This window comes from Falco rusticolus, chromosome 8 (genome assembly GCF_015220075.1).
Source record: "Falco rusticolus isolate bFalRus1 chromosome 8, bFalRus1.pri, whole genome shotgun sequence".
Classification (NCBI taxonomy): domain Eukaryota; kingdom Metazoa; phylum Chordata; class Aves; order Falconiformes; family Falconidae; genus Falco; species Falco rusticolus.
The window spans coordinates 9,779,936-9,795,823 of NC_051194.1; the positions used below are offsets into that span (position 1 = coordinate 9,779,936).

General features: G+C 48.1%; 1 protein-coding gene across 1 annotated transcript; it reads right to left on the reverse strand.

Annotated features, from left to right (window-relative positions):
- Positions 1-11,089: 11,089 nt before the first annotated feature.
- LOC119152990 (serine protease inhibitor Kazal-type 6-like) lies at positions 11,090-15,108 on the reverse strand. Its single transcript, XM_037398837.1, has 4 exons — positions 15,051-15,108; positions 12,863-12,888; positions 11,912-12,024; positions 11,090-11,135 (listed from the first exon to the last, which is right to left on the reverse strand). Exons 1-4 carry the CDS (start codon positions 15,106-15,108, stop codon positions 11,090-11,092), a joined length of 243 nt encoding a protein of 80 aa, XP_037254734.1.
- Between the last annotated feature and the right edge of the window lie 780 nt (positions 15,109-15,888).

Consider the following 15,888-nt stretch of genomic DNA (forward strand, 5'->3'; position numbering starts at 1 on the left):
CTAGTTTGGGTCATACTGCAAGAACAAATGGTGGCACAGGAAGAATAATGTAAGCAATTTACAAATTCCAGTAAAATTATCTAAGACACACCTAGGGCAAGCTGAGATGGCTCTAGAATTGTATGTTGCAAAGCTTACCGATTCCTTACCCTGCTTTCTGTATTCAGCCCACATTTCATGACATACGTGGTTACGTGACATTTGTGAGCAGCGAGAACTGCAAGCACCAGTTCAGTAGGTGAGCAGGAGCAGAATTTCAAGCACATGCTTAAAGAGCAACTGATGCACTTTTGGGTCCCTCTGCTGTCCTAATGATGGCTGTTCCTTGAATCAGGACCAAAGTGAACACATTTTTTGAAAAGTGTGAGCTGCCTCAGATATGAAAATGATAATGTGTTTTGTTAAATCTGATTATCCCTTACACGTGTCACTAGACATAAAAGGTATGTTGTAAAGCCTTTTTCTATAACAAAGGATAACAAAAACTAAATAATGTGTATCTGACACTTGAAAAGAAGGAAATTCTGAGCTTCAGGTACAGGCGGGTTTGTAATTACATCTAAGCAATATCCCAACCCCCAAAACAATGGATTAGTTGAGATAAACACATTCAGGAACTATTAAACTACTTTGTTTTCAATTTAGTGAGTAGCTGCAGCTGGAACAAAGCAGGCAAATAATTGAAAATTCTGCCTTCTTTAAGCAGAATCAAAATACTACACTTCGTATGCACATTTCTACTTTAAATTAGTCCTACATTTTAATAAGTTAAGTAACCTAAAGCGAATTTTTTTTGCTTAATCTGAGATGATGGGTTTGGTTGGTTCACTGAAAAGTATCAGACAAGTCTCTGAAAACATATTTACTTTCGATAAACCAAAACTGAGTAAAATTTAGGTAGGTTTAGTTTTGCAACCAGTAAATTATTTAACACACAGGTTTCTGAAACTGAAATGCACCCATGCAGCTTTGAAATGGTACTATTGTCACTGATAAAACAGATTCACGGCTTGTCACTTGTTACAGCAATCCCTGACAAAGTTTATGACAGTTTGCCTGGTTTTAAACTTAGGGATGCTATAAAATAGTGGTCCAGCTAAACTTACGTCACTGATGCAGAACCATTTGTTACTCTCCGATGCATGGAAAGATGTGTTGGAGCACATAAACCAAGAGCTGCACAACTCGGTGCTGGTCCAGAAGCATCAGCTGGGTGCCGGGAATGCAGCTGGGAGTCAGAGATAAGGGTGAGTTAGGGAAGAGACCGACAGGGAAAATTGCTTATCTGCATCCCTGCTCATCTTGCAGCTAACCCAGGACAGTGTATGCAGAGGTTAACAGCAGCTGGCAAAATGAAAACATCAAAATGAGCACTAGACCTCCTGAGATCAACATATAAAATCCCTTAATGGATAGGTAGGTAACACAGATAATTACAGATCCACACAGCATGACTCAGTCAAGTACCAGGGCACAATTCCAGAAACTACAAAAGGAAAAAAGGTATTACCTCCAAAGAAACGTGAATCAAGCCAGGGACCAGCAACATTACTAAATTATCAGACTACTTAGGCAGTAAGCAGGGCAAATAGATGCTTATAGGCAGAATTTCCAGCACTGGTCTACCTTGCAGAAGAATCAGTTGAGCTTTACACCCCTTGCCTTTACTGCCTTGCCTTTGCAGAGGGTTGAGCAGAAGCCTGGGGCCAGGCACAGGACAAGCACTGTAGCAAAGCACTAAAGGCTGGGAAGGAAACCAGACAGGAGCTTTCAAGCTAAAGCTTCTGCCAGAGCCAATTAACATGCAACGGCTGGATTGCACCAGCTTTGCAAGGGCAGGAGACGGCACAGAGTGACCTTATCTCACCTAGTAAGGACAGCACTGGGCAGGGGTTTACGCAGCCAGTGTCAGTCTCCCTGGCCCTACAAGGACCTAGCAACAAGTGTATTTGCCCAAACCGTACCTTGACTCATGGATCAGTGCTGTTTCTCCCATTCCTAAGTTACGGTGAAACATGGGCACAACAGGACGTTCCTCAAGGCAACAGAGATGTGCCCTGGAAGCACCAGAGCAAGGCTGGAGGGATGTCTGCAGGTCCATGCCATCCTGCCTCCCCTCAGCCCCTGCTCACGCTGCAGGGATGCAGTAGCTGGGCAGAGAGGTCCATACCCACAGTCATGTCCTAGAGCCGTGCCATGGACACTCATCTCCCCATGACCATCATGTCTGCTTTCATCCCCATGCCTGGTGTCTGAGACTTCCTCCTATTGCTAGAGAAAGGCCATAGCCACAAAACCCCTAGGGCTGATCAGGGGGGCTTCTGCTCCTTTTGATTCCCAGTTTCAATGCTGAGGGCAGCCGCTCCCCCTTACCTACAAGACAGAAAATCCAGCAAACCCCTTCGGAGTCAGCACTGCCCAGGAAGGCGGAGAGAACCTCTGACTGCCCCAAGAAGCCCAGCTTTCCTGCTTGCTGGCACAGTGCTTTAGGACGAGGATGCTCCTCTACCCCAGACATCCAGACTGACCCCATTCCGGTCCCTAAACCACACATTCCCTCTTTTTAAAGGGAAATCCCTGACAGTCCTCTCTGGTTCTTGCATTTCCATCACCAACACTGCAGTAACAGAGCCATGGCACAGCAGGGAAGCTCAAGTGCTTTCCACTTCATTCTCATTAACAAAGTACCATCACCAAGGACTATTCATTTGCTAAGAGCAGGGGTTAAAGCTCATCTCTAATTACACCTTGTCATGCCTCCTGTCTCAACAGCATGGATCTGCTTTCCAGGGGCAGTGAGGTTTGACTAGTCAAAGCTGAATGAACTGCACACAGGCTAGCTCAGCTAACCTTCACTGCCCCGCACAAGACTCCACTCACTGAATTTAACTTCATGCAAGAAATATCAAGGTTTCCCAGTCTGCATGTTTTCTGTAGCATGAAGGCATGTGCAGTTGTGCCAGTGCTTTCCCCTCCAGGCTTAGCTGAAAAGACAGCTTTTCTACCCCAAGGGCTGTCTGTACACCCACATAAATAGCACTCCCTACCATGATATGTGCGGCTTTATCTGCTCCTTACATTCCCCCTTTTCCCTGTCCTATGTTGACTTCCATTTTCCAGAAAGGGGAAACTTATTAATACTTCCTCCATAACACATTTGTTCCCAAGATCACCATAAAAATCAAATTAAGAAGCAGGACATGGGCTGCATATTACAGGACATTAACCATTACCCTTTGCTATAGAGTAGGTAGAATTCTCTGCCACCCCACTTACCCCCCCCCAACCTATTCTTACTGTGCTGGCAGTAGCAGCACAGCTCCCCAGGAGCCATCCTAGCTGCGCCGCTGTGCCTCTAACTAGGGGGGCTCCAGTGCCTGTTGCGGGGGGCCTGCAGCAGAGTCCTAGTTTTAAAAACCTACCAGATACAGCTGTTGTTACAGCGAAGTCAACAGTAAAACTCTGGCACTACAGGCACGGGTCCTGGTGCCACCAGCCATGGCTAGTACTGGTGTAGGTAAAGGGCAGGGTCACCCCACTGCCCCCCTGAAGTCTGCCCATGAGGGCTGGAAACCTCCCTTGGCCTTCAGCACCACTAAAGTGCCAACTGCTCCTGAAAACGTTGGTATGATATCCCCCCACATACCCAGGGAGGGCCCCGTATCCAGACAGGAGGAGCAGGAACTACCTTCTCTCACTGACTCTGGGGGATAGCTACCTTACTGCCTGATGTCGCGCTTCCAAATAAACACGGCTGACACTCCTACAGCTCCAGGATGAGCTCTACACAGACACCCACAGCCCTCCTGCAGTCTATATGTGGATGGGACATCAATGGTTTCTCCTGCCACCACCCCAGTCTCCCTGCTCTTCTCTGGAGATGCCCATCTGATGCCTAATGCCACATACCCTGGAATAGGGACCATTCCCCAGAGCACAGCACTGGGGCTGGCAATAAGTTATCACAACAGGCAAAATTCTTGGAGCAGTGAGCTAATGTCCATACACCTGAAATTTCATATTAAAAAACAGGCTGCAAGTAGTTGCTGCATATCAGGACGCTAGTGGGGATGACAGATTTTGGCCAAACATGCAGATAGAAGCACATATACCTGCAAAAGCCCCTGTTCTAGTTTGTGGGGTTCCCCCTTCAAAAAAAAAAACAACCAACCAACAAGACCAAACCAAAAGAGCAGATGCAGCTCCTGTTACATCGAAGACCCCTAAGCTCCCTGCCAGGGCACAGGGCTGACGCAAACAGGAGGGCTGCAGCACCAGCACAACTGGAGCAACCGCAGGGGCAAAGCCCTGCAGAGGCAGGAATAAGGGTTGTTGTCAGAGCTGGCAAGGAGGATCACATTTTTGTCTCAGCATCTGTGACGTCTGCTGGGCCCCTGGAGCTACCAGGGGAACGTTTGCATGACATGACCCAGGGCTAATCAGACTTGCAAACAAAACAGGGCCTGGGGCTTAGCCCACTGGAAACGTTTGTCCCCTGCAATACAACATCACGCTGATTTTTCAAACAAGTTTTTGTACCTGAGTTTTCTCAGCCTTCTCCCTGGATCATGATTTGACCTCATATCAGAGGGGCTTAAATATAGGTATTTATGTACATTTTTAGTAAGGTAGAAGTTTAGGTCTCACCTAATCACTCTGCATTCCAGGAGCTGGGGCTTTACAAAAACCCACATCAAGAACCGCAGCCTGGTGCCAGCAGCGCCCAAAGCTGAACTGTGCTGAACAGACACAGTACCACGGATCCACCCGGTCTGTGGCAGCATCCAGTGTCCACCGTAGGTACTGCACCCCCCCTCCCTCTGCAATTTGCTCACAAGAGGAAGAGCATCATCACCCTGCCAGGCCTTGGGGAGACAACACCAAGGTCTGGACCATTCCAGAGGATTAGCAGGACCTGAACAGGCCACCAGGACACAACAGCAGAGCACCCTCAGTAGCAAACAGACCCTGTTAGGGTGGAGGGGGCTTGCACCCACTCTGCAGCTGTGCCATGCCATAGCTGCCTGGGTACAAGGATCGGCAACGGCTTTCTCCTTTGTCACAGCATTAACAGAGGGAAGAGCTTCACAGAGACAGAGTCCTCAGGTGCGTTCAGGGAAAAGCGGAGCAAGCAGGCCTGAAGTCCCACCACTAATGCTAAATCCCAATATTTTTATCCAGCAGCAGAGGAAATTAAAAAGATGAGAGACTGAAAAGATGTCCTCAAGTCCCAGAGATGCAAAGCCCAGCTCATCTCAGCTGCATTTTTCTGCCCCCAAACTTCTTCCCCTGGCATCTGCAGGAGAGGTGAGCAATGCCCTGGGGAAGAGAGCAGTCTGAGGAGTCCCAGGCTGAGGAAGTCACTGATTAGAGCCACCTTTAATCTACCATATCAAGGGGACATGCTCAGACCGTGCCCTGTGCCTGAGCTCTTTGAGAGGTGATGGGCCATGCAAGAGCACAGGGAACTGGCTCAGAGCACCCTGGCCCACAGCAGCCTCAGGGAAAAGGGAGAACAGCAGCTGGGAGGGAGAGATGGGACTTGAGGAGCAAACAGAAACAATTTACTAGGACAGGTCGCTGTTTCCCTGCCTGCACAGATCTCTGTCACTGTAATTCGTTACAAGAACAGCTGTTTGGCTCAGCAAAAAAAGGCTAATACAGACACCCACCCTGAAAACAGGATGGGTACTGCAATCTGAGGAACTGTTGAGTGCGTGAGGGTGAATAACCGTCACTGTTTGTGTACAGCTCTGCTGCGGGCACCCTTAATTTTAAGCAAAATGTCAACAGGTAAAGTCAACTCTGTGGCCGTGCCGTGCCTCCGCAGGGTGTCAGGCTCCCAAGGGGGCATTTCGCTCGTTTGAGCAGCGCTGACTTGCTCCCCAGGGCTGGCACCAAGAGGCCATTAGGGCCCCTCTCCAAAATGAGCCTCTCGGCCAGCCCGGAGCATCACTCCCGGCTGCGGTGCCTGTCCCGGCGTGTGCCCGGCGGTCACAAGAGGGAGCCCGGTGCCCGGGAACGGGGCTGCCGCGGGCGGGATGCGCTGGGCAGCGCTGCGCCTTGCCTGGGACCGGGGACGGAGCAGGCGACCTCCTGCAGCCCCTCCTAGCTCCTCTGCAATGGGGCATCAGCATCATCATCAGGCCAAACTGGAGCATCTGCTTGCCGGTTGTAACTGTGAATAAGGACTAAAGGTAGGTCTAGAAACAGAGGGTGACAGGAGGATGTGTTTACAGGGTGACTCTACAAAAATCAGCCTCCCAAAGGAAGGCACAACATTCTTTGGGAAGAAGGCCAGCAGTATCACAGCCAGCCCTTGACACAATACCAACATTTCTGTTCACTCCCAAATAATGGGCAATTTTAGCTCAGGAAGGGAAGCACCGTTTAACACGGCACCACCACTTGTCTGCATCCCTGGGGAACCCTTACTCCACAGACTGGGTACCAGGTCCAACTCTGCTACAAGCACAGACACTGTTGCTTGGGGCCAGCCTCAGGTGGGTCAGGGCATCCCTCCAGGCCCAGCAGTATCTCAGTTTTGACCTTACAAGTTCCAGTTGTAGCTCCGCCAAAGCCCTGCTCCCTCCAGAGACCTGAGGAGCTGACCTTACCAAAGCTCTTGTCCCTCGCTGCCACATGGGCGTCAAAGCCAAAGAGGTGCCTTGAAGCACCATCTCATCACCGGAGCTTCAAAACAAGCAACTCTTTATGCAACACCTGCCTTTCTATATGGGTAAATCTTATGCCTCCTCTGTTCTCCCTTTACGTATTGTGGTAACACTTGTTTCCCAAGTGCATTTTATAAGCCTTCCCCAGTATTTTTAGAGCAGCCTTATAAGACACCAACACCAGCCATAATTACTGCAGCTACTCCTATGAAAAGCTCCTAAATTACACTGCTTATTTCAGGGGAAAAAAAAAACCCCAAACCTTAACCAACAAAACCCCCCACCAACCAAAAATAACCCCAAACACCAAAACTCTTACACCATAAAAAAACCCCTCACCTTCTCTTTGCCCTGGAGTCAGTAACAACAGCCAAGTGCTTCCCCTGACTTCTGTTTAAGTCCTTCAGCTGTGATGGGGATGGGGAGACGTGTTGGCTGATTCCCAGAATCTGGGATCTGTTTCACCCCAGAGCAGGCTCAGCTGCTCTCTAACCCTTAAAGGGCCAAATACACACTGATGCCTTCCTGCTGCTTCCTGCAAACATCACCACCTACACCTGTTCAGTCCCCTGCAATACTCCTACAGTTCTCCCACTTACTCCCTGAACAATCCTTTTCCTTGTGCCCATAGCTCAGTATTGCCTCCTGTATTCCATTTTTGGCCCTGCCTCAAGACAAAAAAGGCATTGAAAAACTGGAATAAATTTAGCAAAGAGTCACCAAGAGAGTTGGGGGCTGGAGCACTTGCTCCATGAGAAAAGGTGGAGGGAGGTGGGCTTGTTCAGCCTGGTGAGAAGGCGGCTTCAGGGGGACATAAGAGCAGCCTGCCAGTTAACGAGCAGGTTACTGAGCCAATGGAGCCAGGCTCCTCATGGTGGTGCATGGCTTGGAGATGAGACAGTTGAAAGAAAAGAAGTTGAAACAGGATAAAAGGAAAAATTTCTTTACCACAATGACAGTCAAACCCTGGGACAGGTGGCCCAGGGAGACTGGGCATGTTCCACCCTTGGGAGTTTTCAATGTGAGACTGGATAAAGCCCTGGGAACTTGATGGGACCTCGGAATCGACCCTGCCATGAGCAGTAGGTTGGACCAAAGTCCCTTCCCACCTGATTCAGCCTGCCTTCCCTTAGGGAAAAGAGGGTGGAATGATAACCAAGTCCGGAGCTTCCTCCCCAGCCAGGCTGTGGGAATCCTGCAGTCAGCACCACCACCCTAAGATCATCCCATGGCAGCTAGAAAAGCCTTGTCAAACACTGTGAATGTCAGAGGAAAAAAGTAGGACAGAGGATTCAACTGAGTTGCGACAGTGACACGTGCCTGTGCTGGGGGAGGAGGAGGAGGAAGTGGTGGAGCCAAAGTTAAATGGGCCAAGAGCCTGGACACAATAAAGTATCAACTGCATCACCAGCAGAGTGAAGCTGTGAGAGGCAAATACATCCTTGCCCTCTGCCATATGCATAGCCTGGTCACGGGAGGGTGCTCAGACGTGAGCAACGCCTTCCTTTCAGTAAGAGCAACCATGCACAAATGTAATTCTTCTGTTATTTTAACTGCTGAGGAAGGAATGAGTGAGACGCAGGGAGCACAGGGCCCTCGTTCTGCTGCAAGAGGCAGGTTTTGGTAGTAGCCGAGATGCTAGGGCAGCTCCCACCCCAGCCTCTGCCCCTTCTTCCCTGGAGACAGAAAAAGCTGGGAAGATGCTCATGTTCTCTAATAGAAGAAGGATCTCAAATTTATCATGACTCACTCAGCTTTCAAAGCTGTCAAAAAAACCCAAACCCAAACCCCAACATAACTTAAAAGGTGAAAGAAGGCAATCAAAGAAAGAATAGTGGCTGAAGGTTTGGATTCTGGTTTCATATGTGTCTGGGAAAGCAGCCAGACACAGATGGGAGTTCAGGCTGTGTGGCCTGTGGCCACTGCCACGCTCCTGTCCTTGCATCCATCAGCCCTGCTGGGAAGGTGAGCACAGCACCCTGAAAACAAGAGCGAGCGGACCTGGCACCAGCAAAGCATCACTGCCTCATCGGTTAACCAGAGCGATGTGCCCGCTCAGCTGGAAGGATGGGCTGTGACAGAAGCCGTCCAGTTCGTGTAGGGCTGCTTCTCTTGGCCTCTCCTGGGGAGGAAATTTTGGGAAGTTTCCCTGACTGGGGGAAATAATTTCCTCAAAGGAGATGACTCCCATTTTCCTTGTCCCTGGCACAGATAGGGGAGATGGTAGCTGGGTCTGCAGAGGTGTTTTTATTTGCTGTTTGCACTGAAAGAGCAAAATACAGGATGGTTATCGAATAGCGAACTTTTGCAGTTTCTGTTCTCTTGTGATCTGTCCTTGTTATCTCAGCCTCCAGATTAAAAACTATTAGGTACAGGAATATGCTGTGAGATTTTTGGAGTTACTGAGGGCCACCTCAGGAGTAGAGGTATACCATACCTCACCCCTCATTAAAATGTTGCTTTCCATCTTAAAAATGAGGTCTGTTTGCTCCCGTGCTTCAAATGTGGTGCTGGTCCAGAGCCACACAACATAATAGGATCATCACAGGATAACTCAGGTAGGAGAGGACATGCGGAGGTCATCCCGCTCCAGGCAGGAGGATTGATGAAGGCGTCCCTCTCACTTTGCCAACACGTCCTTCATGACCACTTGTCCTTGTGCAGGAGATGCTTCTCGCTCCTCTCAATCTTGTCAACATTCTGGATGTCTTGTTGTTGCATTTACTAATGTAACATCCAAATCTGAAACCAAACAAATGCATTTCCCCTGGCTGTACAACCTGGGACACAGAGGGTTAGTCTGCTTCCAAGAAAAGGTGACAGATTTTGCAAGAATCCTGTAGGCTGGGGTGGGAAAAATATCAGGATCAAAGACAGCTAGTCCAAGAGAAGCTCCAAACCCATCCAATGCGGAATTTTACCTGCACGGTTCAAGTGTTGGCTGGCTGCCACCTGCACACTGCCTGTAAAGTTACCAAATGACAAAAGATTTGCCAGGATTGGCATCACAAATGTGAGTTATCAGAAGAGAAGCCGGCATTAAGTGTGCTAAGCACATTGCTAAGGCCTCTTTTTTTAGGCATTGCGCCCCAGTTGAGTTCAAAGCATGGATTGTGGCGTGATAGGCAAACACCCAAGCTCTGTCCAAACAAGGACCAGAGGCTTGGATGCTCAGCGTTTAGGTGCTTGCAAAATATGTTGACCCCTGAGGCTCATGATAAAACCTAAAGCTCCCTTTGAAAGTTAAGTGTTTAACATGAAGGAGCTGGTGTCCCGTTGATCTGCTGCCAATGTTATAACAAGAGGATGCCACCATTATTTCCCTGTGTGACTTTTGCACAGTGAATGGGAAGAGGCTATTGGATTAATTTTCTCATGTCTGCACAAAGAAGGAGTTTCCCGCCAGCATCAAGAGAGAGGGCAGCAGTGTAAAAGGTAAGAAAGTAATGAAGTCTATGTGCATTAAAAATTGTAAATAAATACAAATACTTGTGCCTAGAAAATCAAGGTTTGTGTAAGATTCAGGGAGAGTGTATCCTAGAGGTGGGAAGAGGGAGCCCACAGCTCTTCTCCTCCAGGGAATACTTTTTTTGGTAATTATTGACACTTCATACAATCTGGTGTTCTTCTAAATATAATTTTATTAGCATGAGAAGCCACTTGGCAGCAGGAAACTATTGCTGGTGAGTTCACAGTTTCCAAGACAAAGCGTTCTTTTAGAAGGAAGAAGAAGGAGACTGATTTGGAAAGAAAAGCCTTGCAGCTCCTGCCTGAAACCAGCCTCCACCTGCCATCTTCTTGTTGCAGGCTTAAATGGAGCAATATTCCCTAGCCTCAGCTTGCTCGTCTCTGGTTTCCAAAGGAGATGAGGCATACGCAGTCACGCTGTTCACCAGCTCTCCTGTCACCCTCCCACAATAACCCCTGAGAGAGGAAGGAACATGCCTACGGAGGATGGGTAAAGAATAAAGGCGCCCGCTGTCACCCACCCCCTGGGATGGGGAGAGTCGGGCAAGAGCCCACAGGCGGTTGTGCTGTTTGGCTGCCCGGCCAGCGTGTGCCAGTTTGGCAGGCAGGACAGGCCAGAAGAGCTACGGCTGCTGGGGATGGGAGGACACAGCCCCTGGGAGCCGTGGGAATCGCTGCTCCGGCATGGGGAGCGCCTTGCTTCCCAGGAGGAGGTTGATGTAATAGCGCAGTATAGCAAAGCCACGCATTAGGCTCTAGCACGGCTGTATCAAAGTGCTTTTCTGGGTATTACAGAAAAAGGAATCCAGCCAAAGAGTCGTGCTGAGGTTTATTTTATTGAGCAGAGACGGCGGAGATGAGGGCAAGCTGCTCCCATGTCCATGCACGGGCATCTGCGGCCATTGCTGACGGGGGCTCAGCAGTTGCTGCTCAGTGACAGCGAGGACTCAGCATTTCCCCAGGTGCTTCAATCTTATTTTCCCTCCACTTCTCCTGTAAAAGGAGCAAGACAGACTTAGACAAAGCAGTGTACGACAGACACAGCAGTGTGGGACAAGGAGCTCATCCGTCCAAACAGGACCATTTGCCTGACTCATGCTAGTGAATACTGGTGCCTCACAGGGAACATCAAGCCATTTCCTCATCTCCTTGCTCTTCTCTGATTTCCCCTAGGATGAGGCAGCCTTGAGTTTGCAGCAAATGTTAAGGACTGCTAAGGAAAAAACAATGTTTTGCAAGAACATTCAGTCCAGGGGTGTTGGCTCCTATTGCATCTCCTTTAAAATGTGACCAAGCTCAGGAGAAGAAGAAACTCAGGTTCTTCCTCTGAGCTTTGGTGTCTTGTTCCACAAAGTCCATTCAAGACTTTTCAGGAAAAATTTGGCATGGCTCAGCTCCCCCATTCCTCCAGACACTTGTCAGTATCCAGAAGTGTGGGCAGTGAGAGCTGCAGCCTGTGGCACACAGTGGGAAATGTGCATCAATTTAGTGCGTGCAGAAGGTACAGGTGGGCTGCAGTTGCCTCCCAGGCCCCGTGCTGCCTCTCAGTATGGCAACAAGCAGTGTGCAAAGCCTAGAAAGGAATTAAAATTAACTTGCATTCACACAGCTCTGTTCCAAGGAGGAAATATTCCACTTAGCACGTTTCAGGGGCTGAGCCATACAAGAGGAACAGCCTGGATGCAGGGCCTCCCCTCCATGAAGAACATCATTACATACGTGGAAATGGAGTCAACGCTGTTATTTCAATCCCCTCTACTTTCACTTACAGCACTGCCTTGCAGAAGGCACACTTGTTTCCATATGTGATGCCATCCGTGCCGCAGTGAGGGTTGGACTCCCTCGTGCAGTACACGCTTCTGTTTACAAACTCCCTACAAATCTGCAAAACAAATTTAAAAAAACCCTTTCAGGACTCCCATACTCTTTCTTTCACTTTCCAAATTGGATACAAGGTCACTAAAATCATGCTTTTTCTGACAAGGGGACTAAAGCAGCAGTGATGATACTGCCTGTTTACTGAAAGACCAAGCCCTGTCAGAAATGAGCAGAAGCAGTGTTTCAGGGGAATTTTTGCTACATGTTTGAGGAGGGAAACTGCTGTCACTTAGGAGAAGTCTTGATCTCCCAAAGACAGGAGTGGATTAGCCTAGGCATGTAGAAGAAGAGTCAGCACTGATGCTTTTTCAGACATTTGGCACCAAGTTGGCTCGCTGCTGCATGGCTTCATGTATCTTGCGAAACTGTGCACTCAGCTCGGTGCTTGCTGAGCTTTCTGCCTTCCCAATGGAAGGAGGAGAAAACCATAGTCTATGGGGAACTAGAAATGGTGTCCAGGAAACGTACAGGTATTCTGTATCTGGACAAGTCCCAGTGATGGACTTTGTTTAGGGAGACAAAACACTCTCAACAATCCGTTTTTTTAATGACACGATTGGACAGTAGAGCAAAGTGGACAAAAGTGGTGCTGTGTACAGACACAACCCTGTGCAAGCACCCTAGACCTAATCATGGGAAGCATTTCCCTGGTCCACTTGCTGGTGTGGCCACACATAACATCCCCTGTACAGTGGTGAACTCCCCAAAGTGTTGAGACTTCTAGGAAGGACCCACCTGCTCCCAGCAGACATTAAAACCTGTTTACCACGCACCAAGATCTTGGTTACAAAAACATTCCTCTAGAAAATGCAGATTCAGTAAGCAGAAACAGCTGCACTAACCTCTTCAATCTCTTGACCTGCTACATCTGGAATAAAAAAAAAAAAAAAACAAACAACAAAATACCAAACAGATTTTACACATCAGCATTATTTTCTGATAGAGGCTGAACTAAAGTCACAAACCCTTTACACAAGCCACAATGAAGCGCACCCCAGGTTTTCCCTACGCTGTCATCCTGAGCGGCGGAGGAGGGGACAGGAAATACATTATCTGAATTGCTTTTCAGTATTTTGCTTTTTTGAAAAATGTTACTAAAATACCACGTAATCAGTCATTCAGCTGCTAACTGCACCTCAGACACATCACCCAGTCTCCTGGAAGGCAGCCACTCCCGGGGAAACGAGCTGCCATATCGGATCTGGAGCTGCGCTCAACAGAGATTTTAAAGCTATATTGACTTTTAAGGCTGTTAGGCTCTTACACCTCTGAACAACAAAACCAGCTGGTACTGCTAACAAGAGCGTACTTGGAAAAGGAGAGGGAGACCCTGTGGTCAGCTGGACAGCCACCCTCAGCACAGCACAGCCCAGACACTCTCCCAGAACAAGTTCATCCTGGGCGAGATGCAAAGAGACGTCACAGGGTGACACAGAGCAGAACAGGCAGTGCCGGTCAGTAAGAGTGCAAAAATACCCGCTGTAACCACAGGCTCCGGGCTTGAAGCTAATCAGTCCATCCTCTTTATATTTCTTCACTGCAAAGACTGCAGTCAAGCACGTAGGTTGAGTCATAGCTGCAGGACACGGCGACCCCGCGATATGTCTAAGGGGGAGCCTGACACTCCAGGGTGGATTGAACACAGATTTGCAGAATCTGGGTCACAGCACCGTGAGACACATACCCAGTCTCGCCTGGCAGCAGGGTAGCAGAGGTTGGGAAGCGAGGCTGGACCTGCTCAGGTGGCTCGGGGCAGGAGGGAACCTGGGGCAGGAGATGGGAGGACCTTGTCCTGCACTTGGGCCCCCACACACTGGAAATCCCAACCAACCCTCAGCCAACTAGACCATTATCCATCAACCCACCCTACTTCTGCCAGTTGTTTTGCCCATTGCTCTTTTAGCCCTAGCACTGCTGTATTTATCATGTCCTCAGGTTAGGCTAGGCTGCCTTAATTGGAAAGTCACTGCTATGGCTATCTGCATATTATTTACAAAATAGCTCATTAAATAGCTTTTATAAATATTACATGCAGCTACAAAAGACACTGTGATGATGTCTCTTGACATCTGTTTATTTTATAGGAGATCACAGAGTTTGCTGCTATTCTGCCTGGCCTTGGAAGGAAGCTTCAGCACTCTGAAGGAGCCCAGTCCCAATTAAGACTCAATTAAAGACAGATGAATATTTCATAATGAATAATGTGTACAAAGTAATTCACCTCTTTTCTCCATGCACAGCTTGCAATTTTCTCAAGTGAATTCTTTATTCAAATTATTCACAGTAAAGCAAGTATAAATGAATCTTGTTCTGCACATTCTTCAATAACTGTTGCCACAAACCTTGCAGAGCTGTGTCATCTGGACGCAAGCAACTGCTAACACTGATGTGACCTATATGTTCAAAAATCATCACTCGGCTTCCCCATATCATCAGAGAGCTGTGTAAATCTCCAGATAAATAAATGCTGGATCCTTTTAATTTGCCCTCTTTGTTCTGACTCCTTGAGGACATTTGAATTTAATTTTCAAGCTTTTCTCTGCGACATAAATGAAAGCTGAAACTTTCATCTAATTACGTTTCCACATCTCCAAGGAAAGCACCAAATACCAGAATGCTTAGGATCAAAACAAGAGCTGATGACCCTGAGGTGAGAGAGTTTCTTCTCTAGCTGCTTCAGGAAAACTCTCCAGCGTACATTTGTACCAAAAATTCATAATTACACTGCTTTGGTATATTTGCTGAAAAAGCTGCTTAGAATTTGCTCGCTCTGTCTCCCAGTGACACCTCCGCTGCATTATTCACTGCGGAGGCACACGAGGACTGGAAATATGTCGTATGAGTGAGCAAGTCCCGCAGTAGAATATTTTCTACTTGCTCAGCTTTATCTTCAAGCCTGTCAAGGTTCTCCAAAGTTTGTTGTTGTCAGGAAAGGTTTGGGTTGGTTTTTTTTGGTTGTTGGGGTTTTTTTGTTTGGGTTTTGTTTGGTTTTTTTTTTTTTTTTTCTAGGCTAGGGAAGAGATCACTTACCTGAGAAGAAAGAGAGCAGCAGGAAGCTGAGCAGCACTAAGGCACCTGTTGCCTTCATGCTGCAGGTAGCTCTTTAGTCCAAGCCAAGCGATCTAGGCGGGAGGTGTTGTCTCAGCACCAGAGCCCACAGTGCGCACACAGTCCTGCCTCTCTGTGTATTTATGTGCCCATCCGTAGCTGTCCTCATTCCCCACCTTAATTGTGAGAACTTCTCCACTTGGTTTCTAAAGCCATTATTGGTCCTGGCCGTGTTTATGGTGCTTTAGGAATGCTGCCCTGTCCACATCAAACCTAGAAAGGGCTAATTATATGAGTGATAGACGGGCTTGTAATATCTTTTTTTTTTTTTTTTTTTTTTGTCTAAATAGTCACAGGATTCTCACAAGGGTGAATTTTCAAAGCGGTGATTCATCGGGGAAGCTGGTAATTTTCATTCTCTGGGCCCTCGCTGAATGCCAGCTCCGAGGCTTTGAGTGCGGCGTGATGACACTCACTAGACGTTACGAAATAAATCACAGCATGAGAATGTGTTGTCTGTGAAACCAATTATACGTTGTTCCCTGGCTATTTTTGAGGATGGTTCTAAATTTGTTGGGTTGGGGTGGAGAAGTGCTCCGATGTGACATTCTCTCATCGCTGTGTGCACAGTCCCAGATAGGACTGCTGACTCTCCTCCCTGAACTATTTAAACTCTAGCTGTCAATGTTTTCCAGTTTTTCACATTCAGAAACATATGTTAGGGCTCTGCTCCCACAGCAAGTGGCAATGAAGGGAATTTGATGGGGAACTGGGAGACCTGAGCTCTATTTCCAGCTGAGTCTGTGCAAGGATTTGTGTT